At 41.5% G+C, this 24,892-nt stretch overlaps 4 protein-coding genes across 7 annotated transcripts in view; 1 reads left to right on the forward strand and 3 right to left on the reverse strand.

Annotated features, from left to right (window-relative positions):
* clip1b (CAP-GLY domain containing linker protein 1b) overlaps positions 1–4,190 on the reverse strand; it is a 31,538-nt gene extending 27,348 nt beyond the window's left edge. For 3 of the 4 annotated variants that reach the window (XM_034095566.2, XM_034095565.2, XM_034095563.2), the window contains exons 1-3: positions 4,058–4,190; positions 3,501–3,530; positions 1,711–1,893 (exon numbers count right to left, since the gene is read on the reverse strand). In XM_034095566.2, the coding sequence (XP_033951457.1) occupies positions 1,711–1,819 (109 nt within the window). In that variant the 5' untranslated portion in view covers positions 1,820–1,893; positions 3,501–3,530; positions 4,058–4,190. The remainder of the gene's footprint in view (positions 1–1,710; positions 1,894–3,500; positions 3,531–4,057) is intronic. The other variant, XM_034095564.2, reaches the window with a different exon arrangement.
* Positions 4,191–4,311: 121 nt separating this feature from the next.
* On the reverse strand, positions 4,312–6,918 carry LOC117456028 (hydroxycarboxylic acid receptor 3-like). The gene has a single exon (XM_034095743.2). It carries the CDS (start codon positions 6,586–6,588, stop codon positions 5,593–5,595), a length of 996 nt encoding a protein of 331 aa, XP_033951634.1. The 5' UTR covers positions 6,589–6,918; the 3' UTR covers positions 4,312–5,592.
* Positions 6,919–7,016: 98 nt separating this feature from the next.
* On the reverse strand, positions 7,017–14,150 carry denr (density-regulated protein). Its single transcript, XM_034095744.2, has 8 exons — positions 14,008–14,150; positions 12,723–12,832; positions 10,649–10,668; positions 10,437–10,521; positions 9,946–10,035; positions 9,232–9,348; positions 9,000–9,139; positions 7,017–7,323 (listed from the first exon to the last, which is right to left on the reverse strand). Exons 2-8 carry the CDS (start codon positions 12,820–12,822, stop codon positions 7,279–7,281), a joined length of 597 nt encoding a protein of 198 aa, XP_033951635.1. The 5' UTR covers positions 12,823–12,832; positions 14,008–14,150; the 3' UTR covers positions 7,017–7,278.
* A 120-nt stretch (positions 14,151–14,270) lies between these two features.
* On the forward strand, positions 14,271–24,664 carry ccdc62 (coiled-coil domain containing 62). Its single transcript, XM_034095742.2, has 13 exons — positions 14,271–14,775; positions 14,886–14,926; positions 15,012–15,125; positions 15,783–15,975; positions 16,294–16,448; positions 16,680–16,781; positions 16,894–17,065; positions 17,172–17,273; positions 17,911–17,999; positions 22,396–22,496; positions 23,283–23,442; positions 23,842–24,030; positions 24,183–24,664. The coding sequence occupies exons 1-13, from the start codon at positions 14,721–14,723 to the stop codon at positions 24,249–24,251; spliced, it is 1,542 nt and encodes a 513-aa protein (XP_033951633.1). The 5' UTR covers positions 14,271–14,720; the 3' UTR covers positions 24,252–24,664.
* The last annotated feature ends 228 nt before the right edge of the window (positions 24,665–24,892 follow it).

Below are 24,892 nucleotides of genomic sequence, written 5' to 3' on the forward strand. Positions count from 1 at the left end.
ATCTGAAGTATGGAGCTGTTTTTGACCCTTTTCATAGGTGTTACGACAACATCGTGTTTTATGGTGAGGTATGCGTTTCCATGGAAACGGCATATGGTGAGATGTCAGATTTGACGTAGAGCTGTTGAGGCATGGAGAGGTGATATACAGGTGAAGATTGTGGGACGACCGGACCGTGTCCATTGGAGCTACAGCGACATCGTGTTTTATGGCAACAGCCTATGGTGAGATCTCAGATTTGGCGTAAAGCTGTTGAGGCACGGACCGGTGATATACAAGTGAAGTTTGGGGGACGATCGGACTGTGTCCATTGGAGTTACAGCGACATCATGTTTTATGGTGAGGGATACGCAAAAGACATATGAAGACACCCCATAATTGACGTAGAGCTGTTGAGGGCAGGACCATTAACCATTATCTGAAGTCTGCTGCTGTTTTATGGCGAGGGATGCGTTGCCATAGTAACACCACATTACGTAACATCAGATTTGATGTAGAGCTGTGTTAACCATCATCTGAAATCTGCTGCTCTGAGCATGTCAGAGAAATGACATCATCGTGTTCCATGACACAGGTGTTTATATTTCAGCTAACGATGTGTCCAGAGATCAAAGGTTTCCATGGTGATGTGCAGTAATCAGTAAGAGGAGAGCATTTTCATTGTTCTGAATGAGAGATAAACCTCTTACATGTGAACGTTTTGTTGAAGAACCGTAACAGATATCGGTGACATTTCAAAGCGTGAAGCATCTCAAGGACCTTGAGCATCTGAAGTGTACTTTTTGTGTACTTTCGGGTTAATAATGTGGCCTTTTTGGCAGATTAACTAAAAGGTGTGTGGCTGCTGTGGTGGGGAAAGATGAGGCTGAACTTACAATGGGGTTTAATGGAGACATGTTGAACGTTTTTGTCACTTCATGCCATCAAGAGGCATTTTGTTTAATTATTTTGCTTAATGTTTTTTAATTTCTCAAGCTACGAGATGTTTTCCTACATTTGTCATGAAAAATTATGTCTCAGGAATGTAGGGTTTGGGAATTATGGCAGGTGTAAAAGAAAATATGAAGGCAAAATGTAATCGGTCCTCCAGCAGAAAAGGCGCAAAATAACCCGGCGGAATAATAAAGACTTTTGTGCGTCGAATAACAGATAGTTGGAATGCTGCATCAGCATTCCCATTAAATAAAATAGAATAGAATCGGAGGGATGAAACCCTCTTTAATTGTTACACATACATGCCCACAGCACACAGTGAAATTTGACCTCTGCATTTAACCCATCCTAGTAATAACACACTCAAACTTTTTCTTTACATAAATATTTGTAAAACATGACAATTGAAATGAGTAAAGAGTGTTCATTTGAATCACTATCTTCTTCTAATCCCTGTTAGTGTTTCCCCCTTGGCACATGAAGCAAACAATGAAACAGTGCAGTTGCACAGTGATTAAAGGATGGACTCTGTAATCAGATTGGCCCCCTGCTGAGGTTTTGTTCTGCCTAAATGGTGAATCAGAGCAAACAGCACAACAAACCATCCCGTTTATAAAGCTGCAAGATATTCCATTTGCAATAGGGTCATACTTAGTTGTTTTAAATAATTGTTTTCTTGTCTTATTCAGTTCTGTTGCATGAATGTACTAAAATACATCATCCACAAATACTCTCTGAGATTTTATAAAGTTCAAGAGTATTTTAAAATGATCTTACCTGAGGAAGGAGAGGTCTTTGTGGGCACCCCAGATGGACGGACTATTTTGCTGGGGGGTTTGAGCCCGCTGACCTTGCCCTGAGTACTCATGGCTCCTGGTTTGTCCATTGTGTGGGGTGTGGCCTGGTCAAGGTGGAGGCCTTCCCCACCACCCCATAAAGTCCCAATGTGATAGAAGAGAACTGGGGAAAAAGCCATAAATCAAATCAGAAACAGAGGCCATTTCATGTTTTATAAGTCCTTTATTGTAGCTGACCATCTGCAGAGACGTGAAACTCATCACAGTGGATATTGACTCAGCTTAATTTAGTCATACCTTATTGGAATTTTAAGCAGAAACTCAAATACATAAACCCTATAGGTAAACATTAACGCTTTACAGATCCATGTTTCTATTTATTTTCACTATGCTCACTGTACATCTTGCACTAAAACACCAAGGCAAATAATGTATATAAAAGGCCACTTAGCAAAAAACCCTAACCAGTACATTTAAGGCACTTTTACTTCAAATTAAAAATGTAAAGACTAAAAATGATTCACCTATCAAAATAAATATGTTTTTCTGTAGACCGACCCAATTAATAAAACTTATTTTTTGATTCCATGCACACCACCTATAACTAAAACAGTAATACTCAGTTAACAAATGCGGACAAAAACAAAAAACAAGCAGTGAGAGCTGCTACACCACTCATCAAGGCCTGTGAACATTAAACTGTTATAATGTCACCCTAGACTACTTCCCAACGTATTTCACAACCCACTGTTTATATGCAGGCTATTTATTATCAACCAAATGAAATGCTAACCTGACCACGTGTCATGACTCATGAGTAGTTTCACTCGCCAAAATATAAATGCCTTTGCATATATGGCATTTATTAAATAAAGTGATGCGGATTTCCCTCCTCTCCGAAGTAAAACATTCCTCTAGCTTTGCACATCTTGTCCCGTAGGTGTTGGGCTGCTGCCTGACCATGCTGCCATTTTATTCATAAATCAGATGATTCACTCTGGACCAACACGGTCAAGGCAGATATTATGTTTCACACAGATAAGGCTGTTTAACTGTAGGGAATCTATCTTCATGCTTCCACTGCAGACAGTAGTTCATTCAAGCTACAAGACTTGCTTTTTACTCAGCCCTTAGAAATACTGGTCAAACAAACCATTATGGATATAAAACATCCTGCAAAACAGCAACCATCAGGATAAAGAGAACCCTTTCTCATACATGGCCACAAACCCAAAAAACCTTGGACCCTTCAAGACCTGTGAACCAGTCTAGCTGAGTTCAACTTTTCTTCCCATTGTGGACTCAGATCTCTACCAAAAATGTAGTTTTTATATTTATTTAAGGATACTTATCAAAGTGTATTAGTATGGGTGTTTATATAACCATGTATTTGTTTTAGTTGGACTTTAGTCTGCCTTAAAAGCTAACATTTAAGCAATGACTACTTTAACTTTCTATACTGCTATTTAATCTCGCTTTTAAATCTTTGAATGCAGGACCTTTAAATGCGGTTGAGTATTTTCAGTGTTGTATTAGTACTTTAACTCACTTAAAATTACTAGTGTAAATTATATGGATTCCTCCACCACTGACAATGTTGAATACTGACAATACTGAAATCTATTATGTAGGCTAGCAGCATGTTTTATTTGCACTGACTCAACTTGTCATATTGCATATTGTCGGCACTTAACAGTAAAAGTGTGTGTTTAAAGTTAATCCCATGCAGTGAGTGAGCAGGTAACACAAGCCTCGTCTGTGTAACATTACCTCACTGCTCTCTCCGCCCAGCCGGTGCAGCTAGACCAAAACAACAAGCACACATACAGCTGTCAAATCTCATCCTGTGTCTGGGATCATCTCAGCACTACTACTCCTTTGTCTTTATCCTAACAGAATCAGATATCAACCATGCATGTACAAATCTCTGCTGATGCATGGAAAACAGATAATGAGATTGGTCCTTGTTGTGTATGTCTGGGATGGGCTCGATATACTTGCTGCATCTCTTGAGCTTGCAACTTAGGTAGGTGTGGACACTTTTTCTAAACACCCTACGCATTTAATTTCAAAATGACAGGTTACTTTAACCACACATATCGTACAAGAGATAGTCCCAGTGCGTAAACTAAATACTTATTTATGTTATTTTGTGTCCCACGTTGAAGCGTTGGTCCCTGCTGGAATGCGCTCCTAACTGCCAATGCTAGCTAGCTACATATTAGCATAAACATATTAACTTGACTGTGCTTAACGTAAACACTAACGCCCTAAAAGATGGAATATTAAAGCAGACAGGTGTGTAAAAAGTTGTCGTGAAAGCTTACTTGTTCTCGGCCGGTGAATTGAGCCTCGGTAAAAGATGTCGTGGGAAGGTGCAGCGTATCTTTATACCGTTACATGTTTTTCCAGCGTCTCTGCCCAGTGCCCAGCCCCAGCCTGACGTCACCACCTTGGGAACCAAAACTCAAGCTGCCTTCAAGGACCGGACCGTAAACTCAACCATTTGAGAACCGAATTTTATAACACGATTTTATGACTGAGAAAACAAACAATCAAGAAAGGAGAATGACACAAGCGGTATATTTGACTTATGTTAGTTATTCTAAGTCATATTTATTTAAAGAAAAAGAAAATGGGACAGGATCTAATGGCTAGAAATGTGCAAAATATATGCACACAGAATGACAGAAGACCACTGAAGCCATCATAAAATGTAATCATAAATGTATTTCATTAGCCGATTCATATTTTGTAAAAATAATCTGAATCTGCAGAATAACTTGTGGTGCAAAGATACATGTACGGGAGTGAAACAGCACACTTAATCAAGTACTATACTTAAATACAAGTTGATGGTCATTGTATAGTATTTTACTTGAGTATTTACATTACATTACATTTCATTTAGCTGACGCTTTTCTCCAAAGCGACTTACAATAACAGGGACATTCTCCCTGGAGTAACTAAGGGCTAAGTGCCTTACTCAAGGGCACACTAGTGGTGGTGTTCCTGGCGGGATTTGAACTCACAACCTTCCGATCTTCACCCCACCTCACTATCCATTAGACCACCACTATTTCCATTACCTAATTATATTTATAATTTGTATTCCACTACCTTTATTTGTTACTTTGAGTTACATTGCTGAACTAGATTCACAAGATAAAACAATAATAAAACTTGTATGCATTATTTTGTATAAATAGCATACTATTGGAGAAATTCACAAGCTACAAGCGGTATATGTAAAAAGCAGCCCATAATATGAATAATTAAAATAATATTATAGACATATTTCTGAAATGGTCCCATCTGTATAAGTAGTACTTTTCAATTTTGTCCAAACAGATTAAAAACCTTTGAAAACATGACTTTTACTTGTAACAGGGAATTCTTACAATTTGGTATCACCACTTTTACTTTCATCCAAACTTCCCTCTGGCTGTATAACTGATTTGTATTGCAAATATTACTTTATTGTGCGGCTAATAATCAGTGTCATGCAGTTGACATTATATAGTATTATATGAACTACCTTACCAAGAAAATGTGCATACACATATATCCATATTTACAAGAATTAGCATGGCATATTTGACTAGATCACATTAAATGTTGTTGTTTTCTTAATCGCTCAGTATACATTTTATTAATATATACTTTTGAGGATTTTTGGTAACCCTATACCAACAGCATTAAGACTTAAATTAGATTTTTTGTTTGGGCAATTATGTTTTTCACAACCACAGCAAAACCTCATCTCTACATGTAATTCTATCAGTAGGCAGGAATCTAACATGCATTTTGCATTAATTAGACTTCCCCTGCTATGTGAGCAGGGAAAACAAACACACCGGCTTTAAATCCTTCTATTATCAACAGTGGAAACATCGTTCTGAGTTGAATCCGTCTGATCTTTGTCTTCCTCCTTCCTTCGCAGCAGTTTATTCAGGAGCTTATCGAAGGTGCCACTGAAGGCAGGGCTCGAGAAATAATACACCACAGGGTTGAGGACGCTGTTGAAGTATGTGAAACACACCGATGTGTAAAATGCCAGGTTGGCCTCTTCAAAGTATTTGCATTCATTGTGCCATGCCTTGAGGATCCAGACGGCAATGCGTGATATGGTGCTGGGAAAGAAGCAGATAATAAAAATCAAGGCGACAGCCAAGATAAACTGAACGGCTCGTTTGATTTTCCCCGTCTTGTCCATAGTCCTGACTCTTAACTGCCACGTAATCCTGACGGAGCAGAAAGCGACGATTATAGTAGGCAGGAAGAACTGGGAGACGTAGAAAGTGTTGTGCCAAGTGGAGAGGGGACTGAAGCCCATGCAGATGTTGAAACTCTCACACTGGGTATGGTTTCCATTGTAGAAGAAGTGCTCATTCGCAAGAAGATACCCAGTGGCAAGAAAAATCAGAGCCCAGAGAGCGAACGAGACCCCGAGAGCGTAGCCGAGACCCATCCGGTTGATCCGGTTCATTGGGTGGACAATATTGAAGTAACGGTCAACAGCTACAGCGGTGAGGAAGAAGATCCCTGCCGCACGGTTGGCTGCCAGCAGAAAGAGCAGGATGCGACACATGACATCGCCGTACAGCCAGTTCTTTCCACGCCTGTAGTAGTCGGCTCTGAAAGGCAGGCAGAACAGCACGATGGAGTCGGCAACAGCCAGGTGAGTCAGGTACACAGAGTTGGGCTTCCATGTGTCCATGTGAAAGATGAACATCCACAGTGCGACAACGTTCCCCATCAGCCCAAACATGAACTCCATAATCAGTATTGGTGGCAAAACCTGGTCCAGGATGGGCGATTCGAAGGCGCAGCACTCGGCTGGAGGAGTGAGATTCATCTTTAAGAGTGAAGCTCAACACTGACCAGCAGCTATAAACTGTTCTACAGTGTCAACACAGATATGCTGTACCAGGTGACTTCTTTGGTAGGGAATTATGTTTGCGCACCTTCAAATGATTCTCGGACCAACATGCTAATTCACAAGTGGAGCAAACAACTGTGCACTATGTGTTATCTCCGGGGAAGTGGTATTGACCCAGAGGAGCTTGGAAACAACTGTAAATGTTATACGTCTGGGGAGCGTGGATTAATTATAAAACTATTATGTAGGGGAGAAGGCTTCCTCATGGGGAGGCTGTAGGATGCGTACAAAACAATTAACCTGGGGGCATTTAAGTGACTCGGATAAAAGCAGGTGAACCATACAATCCTTTTTTAATGTTTTTTTTAAAATAGAAACATACCCATTGAAAATAAAGAAGAGTGTACAGGCGAAGGAGACTGAAATTTATTAGCCTACAGTTTTGCTTGAGTGAAGAACAGTTGGGAGGGATTCACGTCATACCACACCTTTGGCAAACGAGAGAAAGCCGCTATTATTAACTAAAAAAATGCCAAGTGAGTGGCCAAGTCTGCAGCTTTTATGAACAGTAAATAAAATAGGTATAAAATGACTTAATGTGTACATTTGGCCAGGTTGTCGTTGTTACAGGTCACATCCGTTTCAGTAAAAGTGCATATTTGGTCTTCACTTCTTCACTTCACCCAGGTCTTCAATACTTTCATCATCCACCTTCAACGGAGAGACACAGAGAGGGAAATTAACATTTGTGCTTTTTGTTTGTCACTTCAGAGCACATTGTTGAATGGTAAGAAATTATTAGAAATTGTTCCAATAGGTTAACATATCTGAGGATATTTTAAAGGTTTCAAACAGTCAACAAATCCCATGAAAAGACCAAAACCACTAAAAAAAGATCTTATAAAACAAGTAGTGTGTGTGTGTGTATCAAAGGCTGATATATGTTGGTCCTATTTGCATAGAGCTCTATTGTTGTTTATTACCAGGAATACAACCCTTTAGTTTATTTTGACTCACCTCCGCAAACACGTCATGCAAAATTTGACTCATCCAACCGCTGAAAATAGCCCCAAACCAATCCTCCATTTCCTCCTGTTAGTCTGATAAAAACTAAAGTAACCAGCTATATTAGAAAAAGTACCTAGCCACCAATTAAAAATTAACCTCTGTATTTGTGACTCATTTTTAAAGAATAACTTCTTCAGAAGGAAACAAAAGGGCATGGAACTGACAAAATAGGTTATGAAATAACACATTGATAGGTTATGTTTGTCTGAAATCACAATAAGATTAAACTATATAATAGATATTAAACTACCCCTTAATCATTTATTGTTTGGGTAGCTTACTGGTTAAGGACTCTCATTCTCTTTCAGAACCATCAGGAACGATTTTTATGAGCAAAATACAATTTGAGAAACAAATACACATCACATGCACCACTACGGGTGTTTCTCAATGTCGAGGACGCTTCCTTGGTAGGACATGTCTTCCGAGTCAGGTCCTTCAGAAGCGAGGCAAGAATCCTTCCTAGCCTCGGAAAACGAAGAACAGGCTAACAGGTGTGCATCATTTGAGAGGCTCCGCCTTAAATGGAGCGCGATTTCCGCCAAAGATTTTGGAAATTGGTCAGTGCGCAAAGCATTGTGGGGATTTTAAGACCGGAGGATACACATGTGCAGCCTCAAAATTTCCCGCAACGAAGGACGCTGGCCTAGGTAGAATTCCAAGGATCCTGGACATTGGAACAGTCCTTCGGCAGGACTCGATGACGTAGCATCCTTGAAATAGTGGCTCTGGAGGAGCCTTCCTCGACATTGAGAAACACCCTCTGACTGTGTAGCCTAGATAAAACAGGATACATCTGCTGCATTTTTAATTGTCCATGTTGCTTTAGGCTCAGTTGTGTTCATTCTACACAAGACGGCCCTCACGCTGAAATACATTTGAAATGCAAACTGGTTCAACTGTCATATCGTTTTGTCATAAAATAAAATGTACACAGAATAGACTGATCCTGTGTTTTACATGCATTTATATTTCTCAACCTATACAGTAGACGGCTGATGTGCCTGCAGTTGGATATTTTAACAAGCTAGCACAGTTTAAACTGTCCTTTTTTTAATTAAATTGTGAGTATTAGGACTGATTTGAGACACTTTTCTCAGTAATCCATCCAAATCCCTCGTCTCCTCATGCCAACCATCTTAAAAATGGATTAAATGACTGTGAAAATACAGAGAGTTTAAACTCGGGGCAAAATTACTCATTTACAGCTCCGCATTATCCACCTAAAATTAAACCGAGGGCAAAGGGGAATCAAGTACATGAACAAACAAAGAGGAATATCTTGGCAGGATGAACCATTTCGATTTCAGACAGCTCACCTCAGGCCACTTCTCTTGAATCACGTCGATTATGTCGTCTGTAAAGTCTCCCTGAATGATTATTTCATCCTCTGCTGTCACTGAGGCACCACAAGAGAATTTCTGGGCAAAGAATCGCTGAGCCTCTTTGAGTTCAATGTCTGCAAGAGTCAACACAAGACATATGTTAAGATTCAAGCAAGAAGAGAATTAGGCGATGTTGAGAATGACAAAAGCACAACAAATATCTTACCAAATGTTGCCATGCCGCACACTCTCGTTACATATTTCTTCTTGGCTCTTGGGATTTTTGCTATTGTGATTTTCTGAGGGACAGTCTTCTTTTTCTGTTTGATCTGGCCTCTTCCACCTTAAGAAGAGTAGAAGCAAAATAGTTGTTCCTTTTGTTTGGCTTTAAATTATAAAACTCCACACAACCTGGGATGTTGAGTATAATCATAATATAAAGCACAATAAACCAACAAAGCTACATATTAAAATCCAGACCATAGTAAAGTTATGATTCTTAATATTTTCATTAAGTTCAGGGAGGCTGTGGCGCAGTGGACTAGTTCGTTGGTGTTCGTGATCAGGGGAGCACAGGTTCAAACCCCACTGCTGTCAGCATGTCGTTGTGTCCCTGAGACACTTCACCCCAAATTGCTCCTGTGGGGATTGCCCAGAGTATTGAGTATGTAAGTAGCTTTGGATAAAAGCATCAAACAAGTAACATGTAATGTAATATGTAATTAAGTCACACAGTTATTGATACTATAATATTCAAATTGTCTTCACGTGCTCAAGAACACAACAAAAAATGATGCATGCCAGGTAACCACATCTAGCAGAACTGAACGAGGCAGGTTAACCATGAAAAGTATTGACACAAATAAATAAATGTACATCTAACACTGTGACACCCAATAAAAACCCTAATAGAAAATGCCTCTGTCATTTGACATTATACCTCTCTTCTGTTTCTTTTTCTCCTCCTCCTCGCCTCCAGGGGGAGAGTCTCCAGTGCCAACTTCCTGCAGGGGAGCATTCGATGCCGGGCCTAAAGTGCAGAAGGACAATAGGAAGACATTAAAACCAATCATGCAATAAAACTATATAGGCACACCTGAACATTCTAGTATAAGGCTAGCCCGGCTGCTAAACATCACAGTATGTTTTTTTTTTTAAGTTTGACGTCAGTACAGCACTTAAGACGATAAGTGTATATATATTGCCCAGCTATAACGTGCTAAACACATATCACATCATGTGACGATTCCGAAATTTTGACATAACATATGTCCCCATCCACACTATTTAACAATGCATTAATAATGAATCCATCAAATCTATACTGCACATATATTTTTCTTAGGTGACACCTTTTTAAGGTTCAGCATGAAGACTTTGGGTGATTTAAAGAAAAACAATTTTGGTTAAAATCTGAAATGGCTCACTCACCTACTGTCATCCTGGCAAACACATCTGGAAAGTTCTTCTCAAGCCATTGTCTACATTTGGCTGGCTCGGGCATGTACTCACAGTACTGCAGACACAACAGTGTAGATTCAATTAGTTAGAGAATGACCTAAATATAGTTTAACTTGTAAATGAAGACTGTATGCATGAACAAAAGTTATATATCTGTTTTTTGTTTGTGAATTCAAACTTACCTCTGTAGGCAGAGAGCACACTGCAAAGAAACAAAAAAATAAAGACCGTCACATTTTGAAATCTTACATACAAACATCTTGGAAAGATAAAATAACAAAAGCCTTGATTGATCCCATTGGGTAAAATTCAGATGTGGAAGCAGCACAAAGATAGGAAACGGTACTGATAGAAAGAGAAGTAAAAATAACACAATAACAGATTTGAACAACTAAAATAAGAACATAAGGATGCAAAAGCAATTGAAGTAGCAAGCATAAGGCAAGAATAATAACACTAGTAGTGTTTACTGTAGGTGGGGCCCCTATAAGCCTCGCAACTCTGCCACCAGGTAGATCTCCCAGGGTAAATGAAAGCTCTTTTTAAATGGCACAAAGGACAAGTTTCATCCTCTGGGTGTACAGAACCACAAGAGAATAGCTCCTTTGTAGCTACTGCAGTATCCCCAGTCACCAAAGAGTATCACTATAACTTCTTAGCAGTCCCCGGTAATGGAAATGGCAGAACAACTGAAGTAACTTTCATATACAAAATGCAGTGTGTCGTAGTCTTTATGAGAGTGGCTCTGACAATAATGCCATTTGGAAATGCTCTGGCGATTGGGGTAGTCTATTGCCCCTTGAAAGACAACGTTTATTAGGCATTGACTTGGGCCCTTTTTCATTTAATCAAATCCCCCTCCTCGACTCCTCGGTCCTCCGGTAGTGACCCGGAAATTAATTTCAGCGCACCATTTGGAGGACATCTAATTTCTCTAAATGCACTTCGAGGATCGAGGAGGCTCTCTGGAGGAGCTCTAACCGAGGATACACCGATGGGTCCTCCACGGCTCCTTCGTGGATGCATTTCCAGGAACAGAGATGTTTCAAAGAGTCGTGACGCACGGCCGGACTTATCTCAGCCAATGACAGCTCTGCATGCATCCCCTGGATATTATTTTAGTAACTACTCTCATTGCAACGCGATGTTTACAGTGAGAACAGCTGTGAGGTCCGTGCAGAAAGCAGAGCAGTGTGTATAATATATATCACTCAGTATAACAGGCCTACTCTCTTTATTTGCTTTAGTTTAGTAGATATCTACAAACATGGAGTCGATATTTTTCTAAAACCATTTAGTGCTTCACAATAAAATACACAACGGCTGTAGCCTGATTATATGCTTTAGGTTAGGAGCTGTGCGTGTGTGGTGTAGGTGTGTGTAGTGTAGGTGTGTGTGGTACAGTGTGTGCGTAGATGCAGCGGACAGACGGGTCTCAGTTGGTTTGGTGTCCTCTGCTTACTTTTAATACTTGTAAATAAAACTTTTGGCCCGTAATTTATTTTCCTCATTGTAGGGACCAGAGGGGAGAGGGGGGGGGGGATATATCCAGTCTCTGATAGTGTTACGTTATTATGAGAGCGCTCTGTTTGATTCTGAAATTGTATATATTTATATCAATATATACATATATGTGTGTGTGTGTGTGTGTGTGTGTGTGTGTGTGTGTGTGTGTGTGTGTGTGTGTGTGTGTGTGTGTGTGTGTGTGTGTGTGTGTGTGTGTGTGTGTGTAGCCTGTTATTGTCTCATTATACCGCACTGTGAATGAATTAAAAGTAAATATATAAGTGGTCATGAACACATCTGTCCATCAGACAGAGGGCTGTTGTGCCTCCTGTCATCATTAATGGACGTCTCTTTAAAATAACCGCTCAGAGGAGAGGAGTTCTCATTTCTCTAACCGCCTGCTGCTTCCCCTCCTCTCTCCTCGGTTCCCCTCCTCAGTCCTCCGCTCGCATCTCCTGTGGGCGGCACCAAGTCTCGAGGATAGGAGTCGAGGAGGGGAGTTAGAGAAATTAGAAAGGGCCATGGTGTGCTTGGTAGTGAGTGTAGTAAATATGTAAACAGTGTACCCCAGAATAATATATATTGTGAATAAGTAATTCTACTGAGAGCAATCTGTATTAATATATAATGTATGTAAATATAGTATGTAATTTAGCAAGAAGGTACAACATAATGTAGTATGATATCATATAGTGTGGTAAAGTATAGTATGGGAATAAGACAAACTGAGTAAAATGTTATATACTGTACCTCCACAGTAAAGAACTTTCAGTGGATATTTTGAATTAGAACTATAAGTATAATCTGGTTTGCTTTCCAAAGAACCGGATTCCATCTCAGTAGTAGCCATCACAACGTATCTGGATAGAAGACAGAAATGGAAAAAACATAAATAAATAAACAAGGCCAATATAAATCTTGGTGTGAATCAGACTATAAAATAAAGTTTTCACTCTTCATTCAAACCCAACAACAAGTGATACAATGTGTTATTATCAGACTCTGCTGTAGGCAGCAGTTAAATGTAACTAAGTACATTTACTGTAGTAAGTGGAGTACACAGTTGAGGTACTTGTACTACTACTACTTTACATTATTAATTCCATCTATTGCTACATTAAACATTTCACAGGCGAATATTGAACTTTTGACTCCTACATTTAACTGACTACTATAGTTAATAGTTATGATGCAGATTCAGAATAATACAAAATAAACAAATACATTATGACGTATTATTAAAGAATAAAGAGTAGTGAAACTCCACCTTTGCCAGCTTAGACATTAAAGACGCTTACATATAAATGCATAAACAATTACATTCGTATAGAATAATATTTTGCAGAATGATTTATTTGACTTTTGGCACTTTAGGTACATGTTGATGCCAACACTAGTATGCCTAGAATTAAGGTAAAATCGGAATGCATGATATTTCCCTTCAAACTGTATTATCACTATTGGATATTACTACTATATTTAAGTAAAATATATTTTCTGACTGTTGGCACGAGTGAACAAGGCTCCTGCCAATATTTCATCATGCTAGCCTGCCCAAATCACAGATCAGTAACATGAGCAGCAGCAAGCTAGCCAACAGCATGACACAGGCGTATGTGAACTGAAATAGATGGCAGGTCAGTCACAAGGGGGCTAATTTAATACACAAAAATCAGCAGCGAAATAAATAGGTTTGATAGCATCGTAGCAGTCATCAGAATTACTAGCGTTAGCTGGCTAACACATGCGGCTGATTTAATAAATACACCAATTAGCTAAACTACGTGTAAAGTATATGATTTACTTTTGCCGTGGACAATATGATCATATAGACAGACTGTACCTTTCTGTTAAAATATACGCTAATTTAGTTTGAGAGGTTTCATTCATCAGGTACCGTTGACTTACCCAGCTGTCACCGTCAGCACCAGTTTAATGGGGCTTTAGCTTAGCATGCTAAATGAGCTAACGCTAACTTGCCAGGTTCTGCTATTCAATAACAGAATACAAATACAAGAGATGTCGAGTTACGTACCCTGTGAAATATCCTCTTAAAACTGATGTTTGTTCAGTAAATCCACTTGCATTATTAACGTTAGTTTGACTCTTAGAAAACCATTCTTATTGAATAAGGTGTAGTTGGCGTACTTTGAGCACGCCTAGTAGCGGTTCTTGTTTTTTGTAGTTGTTGAAGTGGCTGCTGGTTCGCAGCGCTGATGGGCCACAGCTCGCCCTGGTGGCCGGAGGGCGAATTTACTAAACTGTTTTTATAAAATGTCTAAATAAGTCAAATTAAAACGATTCCACTCCAAATTAAACTGTTCCAGTACAGTGTTTAGTTTTAACATCAACGTTTTTAAATGAAGTGAAAATATTTTGTAAAAATACTGCGGGATGTACGTTGGCGTGACGTAATCGTCGTTGTTTTCCCAGTTCGATCATTTACGTTCAAAAGTAAAAAGAAGCTAACGTTAGCTAGTTAGCCATTTCAGTTTTTTAGACACTTTTATATTCAACCAACGATACTTGAATACGTTTTGGAGATAAATGCTATAGGATATAAGCGTGTAACTTATTTAGCCTATGTTCCTGACTATAAATGAACTTTGGTGGTTGTATCGTTAGCCTTACTAACTTAAGCCAGCTGGCATGCTCCTCAAAAGATGCCCAGTACAAGCTCTAAACAACATCAATGAAGGTAACACATAATACGAGTTGCTGAAATATTAGTGGATGTAACTGTTGTAAATGGACGAAGGGAAAGTAAATGGAAGAGCTTCAGCATGTTTCCCCTGGTCAAATGGTAAACAATAACTCTATCATTTTCTTTACCAACAATAATCACATGTGTGTCTTTTATTCGAAATGAATGACAGGAAATGTCAACTATCCAACATCCACTTTAACTTGCAGATACTTCAGCTGAGCTCTGGCACAGCACACCAGTTAAAAAGGCAAGTGACATTTCTGTTGAATCCACTTAAGAAATAAATGCATTCTTATTGTCTGATTGTGATGTGTGTACGTGCTACTTTTCAGATAAATGGTGGTGATTCTCTGGATGCCATTCCACTCTCTGTCTCAAGCAGCTTCAAGATGGACAGCACAGCAAAACAGTGGGCCACACTAACACCTCCTATACCAGCAGCAGAGGTGGGAGAAGTACTCAGATCTTGTACTTGAGTAAAAGTAGGAGTACTAGAGTGTAGGAATATTATGTTACAAGTACAACTTCTTAAAAACTGTTACTCAAGTAAAAGTACAAATGTATAAGCATCAAATGTACCAATATAGATTATTTGTTTAGATTATAATTATTGATGCATGAATGTGTCTATCAAAGTTTGCAACGGTGCAGTTAGGTTTAATTACTTTGTATACTGTTGTAAGGTAGTTTGTGAATTGACTACAGCTGTAACTAAAGTCTTATTTAAGTATTGTTTATATTTCACATCATTAAACCAAATCTGTAAAGTAACTAAAGGTACAAAATAAATGTAGTGGAGTAAAAGTAAACGATTTACCTCTGAATTGTAGTGGAGTTGAAGTAAAAAGTAGCATATAATTGAAATACTCAAGTAAAATACAATTATCTGAAATTGTACTTAAGTACATTACTTGAGTAAATCTACTTAGTTACTTTACACCTCTGTCCACCCAGCTCACAGACAACTGTAGTGAGATTTTTAGGAGCTATGATTTGACTGTTTACAGTGTAGATTGTGCATTGTTACTCAGACACATACTCTAAAGTGGGCTTTATTATGGCGACATTAGCTTGATGTGTCTTCCTGTGTGCTTTTGGAAAAGTTTCCTGTGAATGACCCGAGTGGCTGCACCATCCAGAGGCAGAGGAGGGAGCTCCAGCTGCTGATGGCGGAGCTGAAGGACAGGGAAAGGGAGCTGAACACTATGGCTGCCTCCCATCACAAGCATCTTCTTGCCTGGGAACAAGACCGGCAGAGGGTGCTCGCCTTGGAGCAAAGGTGTGCCCGTTTAGAACGTAAGGACACAGAGATCTTCCTTGATTTAATACACATCCAGCCCTTGGTTGCTATTTATGGCTTCAATGTTTTTGCATCAAAACTGCAAATTATGCTCAAGATAACAAATTTCTCTGTTAAATTGTTGCAACTAAAAAACATTTTCATAATCAATTTCCCAGAGCCTGACTTCAAATTCCGTGTTTTATCCGACCAACCATTTCAAAATCAAAGCTCTTCAATATAATATTATTTTTATCATCAAAATTGTTGTAAGTTGGTTTTGTTTCTAGTAACTTCATAAATCAGCCTCACATGAATTTGTTTTGTTTGTGCAGATGAGTTGCAGAAGCGTAACGAGGTGATCAGAGTCCTGACTAAGCGTGTGTGGGTGGTGGAAACCAGAGAGGAGGAGGTCCAGAAGGAGCTCAGCTTAGCCAAACAGAAGCTCTGTGAGCAGCAGAACATCAGCCAAAAATATCAAGACTTTGAGGTACAAGTTATTTGCTAATACACACTTATATCCTCTATATAAACATATGCTTACATCTTAAGGCAGACAAATAGCACCAGGATTGCTACCAATGCCATATAGCAGGATTCTTTTATAAACCAGAATCTCCTTCTCAAAGTTATTATATTATTATTATTATATATTATTATATTTCTGCCTTGGAACTTAGTATCTCTGCTTTTAGGTGTAATTGTATGTGGTTTCTCTTAGGAGAAGAACCAGAGTCTGAACTCCACTGTCATGGCTCTGTCCACTCAAGTCGGCTCTCTGCAGGTCAGGGAGGAAGAACTGAGCTCCATGCTCAAACTCAAGGTACGGTATATATAGTATTACAACATTTTGTTTCCATGAATACTGATCAGTATCAGTGTCTGATCTTTTTATATTCTGCTAGTTGGTTAATATTATTTTTTCCCCGCATCAGGAGAACGATGTAGTTGAGGCCTCTGGTCATGTGGTCGACCTCACAGCGAGGCTAAGAGATCTGGAGACGTCGCTAACGGAGAGTTGCTCCCGAGAGAGCAAACTCCAGAGAGACTCAGAGGAAAACAAACGTCGCTGCAAAGAGGCCAGGCATGAGATCACACACCTTAAAGGTACATCAATAAAAAAAATGATGCTTTTATTTTGTGTTGATTGACTAATTCATTAAGTGTCTCATAATTTCAGCTATTCATGTATTATTTGCCCCTGTGTTTGTAGAGGATCTGCAGCAGCAGGTCACACAGAGCAGCACTCAGAGGGAAGAGATCATCCGTCTGAAACAGGAGCTCCAGCTGCTGCGCAGAGATGTGGCCTTGTCAGGTACAATAATCTGCAGCACTCCACATCCATCCTCTTCCTATCAATGATTCAAAGCTATTTATTTGGTAGAAATATTAAGATATATTGTCTATTAAGATATATTGTCAATTTTCAGTTTTTATTTCTTAAGAATTTAAATCCATTGCACATTTGTTTTTATATTGCGATTATTTATTGCTGTTATTTGACTGATATCATTTTATTTTTGATGTTACGTGTTTTCAGGTTCTTGAAATCTTCTTCATTTAAAAAAAAAAAAAAAAATCATTATAATGAATTATTCAAGTGCTGTAGCTAAGAATTATTTGTATTATCAATACATCTATTTATTACTTTTTCTTTTAATAATATAACAACAGTAAAAACAGCATTCCTCACTGAGAAGCTGGAGTCATGAATATTTGATTTTTGAAATGATCAGAGAGATGAATAATGTCTGCACTAAACCATACAGTAGTAGGTACAGTGAAAAGCATACGTGGAGATAATGTCAACCATGTTTGGTTTAAGAGTCAAGTGAGTTACAATGTTTATAATCCCGTTTTCCCTGCAGCCTACATATCTTGATTTTAATCTGTGCAGTAGCTGTGATAAACTAATGTTAATGATAATTGCAGCACTTCATGTTTGTCACCAGGTGAGGGAGACAGCTGGAGAGACGAGCTGCTGGAACTGGCTCGCTCCAAACAGGAACGCACCATGTCAGAGCTGCACTGCATACGGCAGGTACCACTTAGTTTAATAACTCAGGGGGCATATATAAAGGTCATATCTCTCCACTCTCTCTTAACTTCACAATGTGGCTTCAAAATCAGTTATGATGAATGAACAAAATATACTTTTATAATTACCCTTGTTAGAACACAGATTAGGCAATGCTTCTTTCCACATACCTGTTCGTCAGACTTTTGTTGACGTCAGATGAGCCTTTCTGGTTTGGCAGCATACCTCCTGCAGTCTGTGGCTCTGGGTCAATGTCGGGTCCATAACATGTTCAAACCAATTCTTAGACTGTCACAAGAATTTAATGACTTCATCATGACGGAGCGCGCACTCCCACGGTCCTCAGTAGAGAGTCGGGCCTTTTCTGTGTCGACCCCCCATGGGCAGAGCTTCCCTTCGCGGGGAGTTTTGCGGTGGGACGGGTCGCCAGAGAGTACCCTGGCTTTATCGCTGGGGCCCCACAGCTGATTGCACATCCTCTTAACACAGTGTTATGGGGAATTGAAGCGCAGATGCATGTTAACGGAGTGGATGGACAGGACGCTGAGACTGGGGGTGTTTCTCAATCGCGAGTAATGCTGCTCCAGAGCCACTATTTCAAGCATACTACGTCATCGAGTGCCGCCGAAGTACTGTTCCAATGTCCAGCATACTTCGAAATCTACCGAGCCCGGCATACTTAGTTTGGAGAAATTTCGAGGCTGCACATGTGTAGACTCTGCACTGCAGTCTTAAAATCCCCACAATGCTTTGCGCACGGACCATTTCCCCAAATCTGTGGCGGAAAATGTAAGGCGGGGCCTCTCATATGACGCACACCTGCACACTTGCTAGCCTGTTCCACTCTTTGTTTTCCAAATGCCAGGAAGTATTCTTGCCTCGCTTCTGAAGCATGACGCTCGGAAGACATGTGCTACCAAGCAAGCGTACTCGCGATTGAGAAACACCCTGGGTTATTCACTCCAGTTTTAGAGCATCCCTCCTCCGTTCACAGGCATAAGAGAGTCAAAGCTATCATCCCGAGGGGATGGTTCAGGCCTTGGTGCAAAAACAGGCAGTGTCTGCTGTGCGCACACAAGAGGGGGGGGCATTATTCCCTGTACTTCCCGGTTCAGGCCCATTCTGGACCTTCGCAGTCTGAATCTTCACATTGCACGCAGACAATTCCGGATGTTAACTATAAAACAGTTACTGGGACTGGTGCAGCCAGGCGATTGGTTCACAACCATCGACCTGAAGGGCGCTTACTTTCATTTTCGAGATTGCTCCAAAACACAAAGTATTTGCGTTTTGCCTTCCAGGGGGTGGCCTACGAGTACAACAAACTACCGTTCGGCTACTCCCTGTCCCCACGCACGTTCAGCAAATGTGTGGCCATAGCGCTCCAGCCGCTGCGCGGCCGTGGCATGAGAGTGTTCTTTTATCTGGACGACCTCATAGTTATGGCCAGGTCCAGGCAATGTTTTACACTGCCCAATTGATCCTACACCTAACTAAGTTGGGTTTTGCGATCAATTGGAAGAAAATGACCCCCATACCTCACCACCAGGCGTTGTATTTGGGAGTGGTGCTCGATGCAGGCAGGCTACGCGCCACCCTGCCAGAGAGCAGGCAGGCATCCTTGCTTCAGGTAGTTTGCAGACTGTGACAGGGGGCAACAGTGACAGCTTTGACTATCATGCAGACCCTGGGTCTCATGGCGGTGGCTCACGTTGTGATCCCGCTCGGGTTACTGCATATGCGCCGCCTGCCGAGGTGGTTCTCCAGCCTGCGTTTAGATCTCAAGAGACACAAACGGCGTCTGGTGACCACCCCCCCCCCTCAGTGGAGGGCAACCTCCGGTTCTGGGGGTCCCCGGATCATCTCCGGAGGGGGTCCCCACTGGGACGGGTGACCTCCTACATCAGTGTTCACGGATGCATCCGGAACGGGATGGGGAGGGTCCTGCCTGGGGAGAACTATAGGTGGGCGCTGGTCTCTAACAGAGACACGGTACAGCAACCTCCTAGAGCTGCGGGCAGTAGTGTTGGTCCTCCAGCATTTCAAACCCTTAATTCAGGGGAGACATGTAATGGCACAGTGGCATATATCAACAGGCAGGGCGGAGTCAGCTCCGCCGCTTTGTTGACCACAGCAGAGAAACTGTGGGTATGGGCTTCAGAGGTGGTGTTATCTCTGAGAGCCCTCCACATTCCGGGTCTGGAGAACAGGGGGGCCGACCTCATGTCAAGGGGCGGAGCCCTGCCAGGCAGTGAAGCGGATCTGGGCCCGGTTCGGGAGAGCAGAGGTGGATCTGTTCGCCAGCCGGCGCAACAGCCACTGCGCCCCTACCCACGAGCTATGGCCAAAGAAGCTGCTTTACGCCTTTCCACCGTTGTCTCATTCTCCCGCTCCTGGGGAGAGTGAGGCGAGAACATCTGTCAATCATTCTAGTAGCGCCGGATCGCGTCGGGGCGCCGTGGTACTCAGAGATGACACAGATGAAGGTGGGCCAGCCCTGGGCGCTCCCCCAGTTCTGGGGGGCGATGTCTCAGGAGGCAAGTGCAATCGGGGCGTTACCCACTCTGGGCCAACCTCTCCAGGCTTGGCTCCTGAGAGGGACAGGCTGAGACAGGGTGGATTGTCTGACGAGGTTATTCAGTCTATCCAGACAGCTAGAGCGGGATCCGCCACAGCCTGTTAAACGCCGAAGTGGCTGGGATTCCAGCGATGGTTTGAGGAGCGGAAAATATAGCCCCTATCTTGTGAATTGTAGTGCGCGCCTCCGCCCCGCAGTGGGACCTGCTGCTGGTTGCTCGAGGCTCTAGTCACATAACCATTTGAGCCTCTGGAGCTCTCCTCCCTGAAAGTACTGTCGTGGAAGACAGCATTGTTACTTGCCTTAACGTCAGCCAAAAGAGTGTCTGAGTTAACCGCTCTATCGGTGCACCCGAGTTGTTTAATGATCTGGGGTGACCAGAGCGGGGCGACACTCAGACCGAACCCCTCCTTTGTGCCCAGGAGCCTAAGGAGTGCGTTCAGGTCGAGGGCTATTCAGTTGGGGGGCTTTAATCTTCCACCCCATAGTGGGGCGGGAGAGGCTAAATTACACCTCCTCTGCCCGGTGCGTGCGCTAGCATGTTATGTGGAGCGCACGACTGCCCTGGCGCACTGAACAGCTGTTTGTGTGCTTCGGGGGCGGGGTGATCGGGAAAGCCCTGTCCAAGAAACGCCTGGCAGGCTGGCTTTGCGAGTGCATTGCACATGCCTACGGACAGGCGGGGAGAGCCTTCCCCACGGGGGTCCGTGCACACTCTACACGAGCCATGGCTGTATCAACAGCTTTATTTAACGGTGTGAGTGTGGAGGACATATGCACGGCGGCGTCTTGGTCAACGCCAGGCCCCTTCATAAAGTTGTATCTCTTGGACATGTCTGACTCCTTTTCATCGTCTGTGCTTGCTGGGGCAACACAGGACTGGTGAGGAGGGAGGGGGGCTGTGGGTCAGTGGGCATCTGACCCCCTCCCCGGGCGTAATGCGCTTACGTTTTTTCGTGACGCGCACATGGGCCCATAGGGGCTGGAGGACTCTTTCTAGGGGGGGGGAGTCCTCCACGTCATAGCACACCTCCGCGGGGTAAGCGCGTCAGGGTATGCTCTGTCAGCCGCATCCTCAATTTTCTCCACGGTTACGAACTTACGACCGAGGGAGAGGCGAGTGTGGCACAGCGACTGCTAACCAGAAAGCAGGTCACAAACAGTGAGATGGAACAGTGTTGTTGTGGGACGACAGCGCGTGTATACATTGGGGCTCCGCCCACTGTACCCATAGAGTCCAGTAGAGGGCGGAGCCTGTGAGAGATATAATGAGGGGTTACATATGGTAACCCTTTGTTATATAAACACAGGCGGAGCCCTCTACTCAGGGGCCCCGCCTGTCCTATGCTGCTTGTTGAAGAGAAGTGTAGGATGACAGTCAGGAGGCGAGGCCTCCTTTTATACGGTGAGATGCTCGCGCATTCAGGTAGGCCCGCCCCGGGTCTAGAAAGTCTCAGTGGATGAATGCTTGCATGTTAGAATCAAGGGGAAGTACCCATAGAGTCCAGTAGAGGGCTCCGCCGGTGTTTATATACCAAGGGTTACCATACGTAACCCTTCGTTTTATAGCAGCATAAGTAGAAATAAATAGAGATAAATAGAAACTGAAAAATCTAGAATAAGAGGTATATAAAACAAAAATATAAACTATACAAGAGAAAAAAGACAAGGCAAAAGACAGCGTCGAAGTCAGAAAGGTATAGTGCATCTATAAAGTAATGTTTGTCTGTATTAGTATAGAAATACAACATAGTATATAAGGTAATAAAGGTAACAATATATGTAATACGTAATGATGTTTTTGTTTGTTTTAATTAACAGGTGTGCGATAATCAGCGTAATGACCTGCAGCTGCTGCAGTTAAACCTGGAGAGTACCCGGGATATTCTGCGGGAGAAGACCAGTCAGGGAATACCGGGCAGGTAATTAATGTGCAAAAAAAACTAAAGCGAAGAGTTGATGCATGATGTAGGAATGAAGGATATATAAACTTCTTTTATTTCATAACTTCTTGCTTTATAGAAGCTACTGAGTTTGAGTTGGGTGAGGACAATGAAAGAAAAGACCAGCTTTCATGCATTGAGGAGGAGCGTAAGACCCTCTGAGAACAACAGAGGAACATGAAACATTTGAGAGCAGCGATCATTTGCCAAGACTTTTCTCTGAAACCCTAAACATAGATCTAAATACGTTTTATTTTATATTATTTGTTCTTCTCTTTTTAAATATCTATTTATTATTGGTATAGAAATATGCAGAACAAACAACAACTGCACTGCAGAAAAAGCATTTGCATTAAAGAGGAATAGATACAGATAAGTTACAATTATTGACAGAGGTTGAATTTAACTGGGTTATACACACACTCTGTGCTTACTCTCCACAACATCTCAGAGGCACCTACTAAAGTTGAATTATGGCATTGAATGAAAACATTCTCTTATAAGACATATTACCAAAGTACAAATGGTTAATGGGTCCATAATGGCTGCCATGGACACAATTTAAACACTGAAAAAAGTCATTCAAAGGCAGGAGTCAGCTCTATTTAAGACTTCAATACAGTGCAGCCATGCAGCTAGACATGCATCTAGCTAAATAAAGAGGTAATGACAGTACTAAGACCCATATTGAGCTTTAATGTATCACACATTTCAATATAATAGAGATATGTGATATTCATCAGTCCTGTTTCTTTTTTGACTCAGTCAGGAGGAGTTGAGGTGTCTCTGTGTGGACAGACAGTCCCCTCCATCACCCAGAGTGAAGAACTCCAGACTTTTAAATGATGCCCCCTCTCCACCAGCAGCCAATCTGCACACCAGGGTTCACAGTGACCTGCAAGACTTCTCTGCACACTCCATTGATGTAAGACAGAAACAGTGCCTCATATTGACAGCAATTTTGTAAATTAAAGAAGGCTAGATACATTTCTTAGGAACACATTATTTCTATCATCAGTGTGATAGAAATGGTCAACATTTTAAAGGAATGGTCATTAATGTATATGCTTTTTTACTGAGAGTTAAATAAGAATGTTGATACCCACTTAATGTCTCTACATTGAATATGAAGTACTGTCAGCTCCTAATAAATGTGCGTGGTGTATTTTAAAAGTGGTAGTATTGCGCAGAAATATGCTAAAAAACAATGTTAGGAATGTGCAAAGGTATCACTGGTATCACTCTTGTAATCTTACTCCTGGCAAGAAAACAGTGTATTTATGTACAGCTGATCACTTCAAGCCCTCTTTCCTCCTCTCACCAGGGTGATGATCCTCTGTCCAGCTGTTCTCTGCAGCAGATGTTAAATGAGTCCAAGCAGGTCACTTGCTCTGTTCACAGTAACAGTGTTCACACTATGAGCTGTGGGACCACTGAACCCCTTTACTCACATAAGAGCCCGGCATCCCACAATGACCACCACCACCACCACACAGTCTCCCCGACCTACAAGGTAGTTTCATGATGCTGGGCCTCTTAACGATTTCTCTCTCCCATTTGTATTCATGGGGTGTGGCATTAAGGGTGTAAAGTGTTCAGTTGAACTGTTCCTTTTTCTAGTTTGGGTGTGAAGGCATAACAGCATCGTCATTTTTTCTCCAACAGGCCACTGAGACTCCACCCAAAGCCTGCCCTCGTCACCACCGGCCATTTGGAAGGCTTGATTTTGACTGAAGCACTTTTTATTAAAAACTCTAGTATTTACCAAATCTTTTAAAATCAGTGTTACTACAGAACATATATGCTAACAGTTAAAGGTTGAACTCTCTCTCAGGAAAATAATGAAGGAATAAAAGCGATTTATGTCATGAATTTGTAACTTTTGAAAGCATAAATCTCATTGTATTTGTTTAACCTTACACATCATTTAGGGGATACATTAATCATACATGTGTATGTTTTAAAGCCCTGTTTCAGATTTGTACAGGCTGCATTGTGTGAAGTGTGTGAGATCACATGGGGAAACCTGTCCTTCAGGGCTGTTGAGTGTGTGTTCCTGTATTGTCTTTCCAGTTTCACTGCCTACACATTTGCCTGGTGACTCAAGAGGTATTGTCGATAGCTGTTAATCGTTTTTACATTTTATAACTTCATTTTGTAATAAAACAAATATTTTTATATGTAAACTACGTGTCAGTAGTTTTTTTGTTGCTGTGAATATATTTTTCAATGCGCTTTTTTACTCATCTCGAGGGCTTTTACGCACAGGAGAAACGGCTTGGTTTTTATTTCAATTGAGCAGACTGTAATCTTGATCTGAAGAAGGGACTCAGAGGAGAGCTCTTTTGAGGACTGCACGCGCCACGTCTGACCAT

This window comes from Pseudochaenichthys georgianus, chromosome 12, assembly GCF_902827115.2.
Source record: "Pseudochaenichthys georgianus chromosome 12, fPseGeo1.2, whole genome shotgun sequence".
Taxonomy (NCBI): Eukaryota; Metazoa; Chordata; class Actinopteri; order Perciformes; family Channichthyidae; genus Pseudochaenichthys; species Pseudochaenichthys georgianus.

Coding starts and splice junctions, on each gene's coding strand:
- LOC117456028 (XM_034095743.2), bottom strand. CDS start 6,588: ATGAATCTCACTCCTCCAGCCGAGTGCTGCGCCTTCGAATCGCCCATC.
- denr (XM_034095744.2), bottom strand. CDS start 12,822: ATGGCTACTACTGAGATGGAATCCGGTTCTTTGGAAAGCAAACCAGAT. Junction 10,669..12,722: donor GAAAGTTCTTTACTGTGGAG/GTACAGTATATA, acceptor GTTTCTTTGCAG/TGTGCTCTCTGCCTACAGAG. Junction 10,036..10,436: donor GTTTGCCAGGATGACAGTAG/GTGAGTGAGCCA, acceptor TCTGCACTTTAG/GCCCGGCATCGAATGCTCCC.
- ccdc62 (XM_034095742.2), top strand. CDS start 14,721: ATGGACGAAGGGAAAGTAAATGGAAGAGCTTCAGCATGTTTCCCCTGG. Junction 14,776..14,885: donor ATGTTTCCCCTGGTCAAATG/GTAAACAATAAC, acceptor TTTAACTTGCAG/ATACTTCAGCTGAGCTCTGG. Junction 18,000..22,395: donor AGCTGCACTGCATACGGCAG/GTACCACTTAGT, acceptor TTTAATTAACAG/GTGTGCGATAATCAGCGTAA.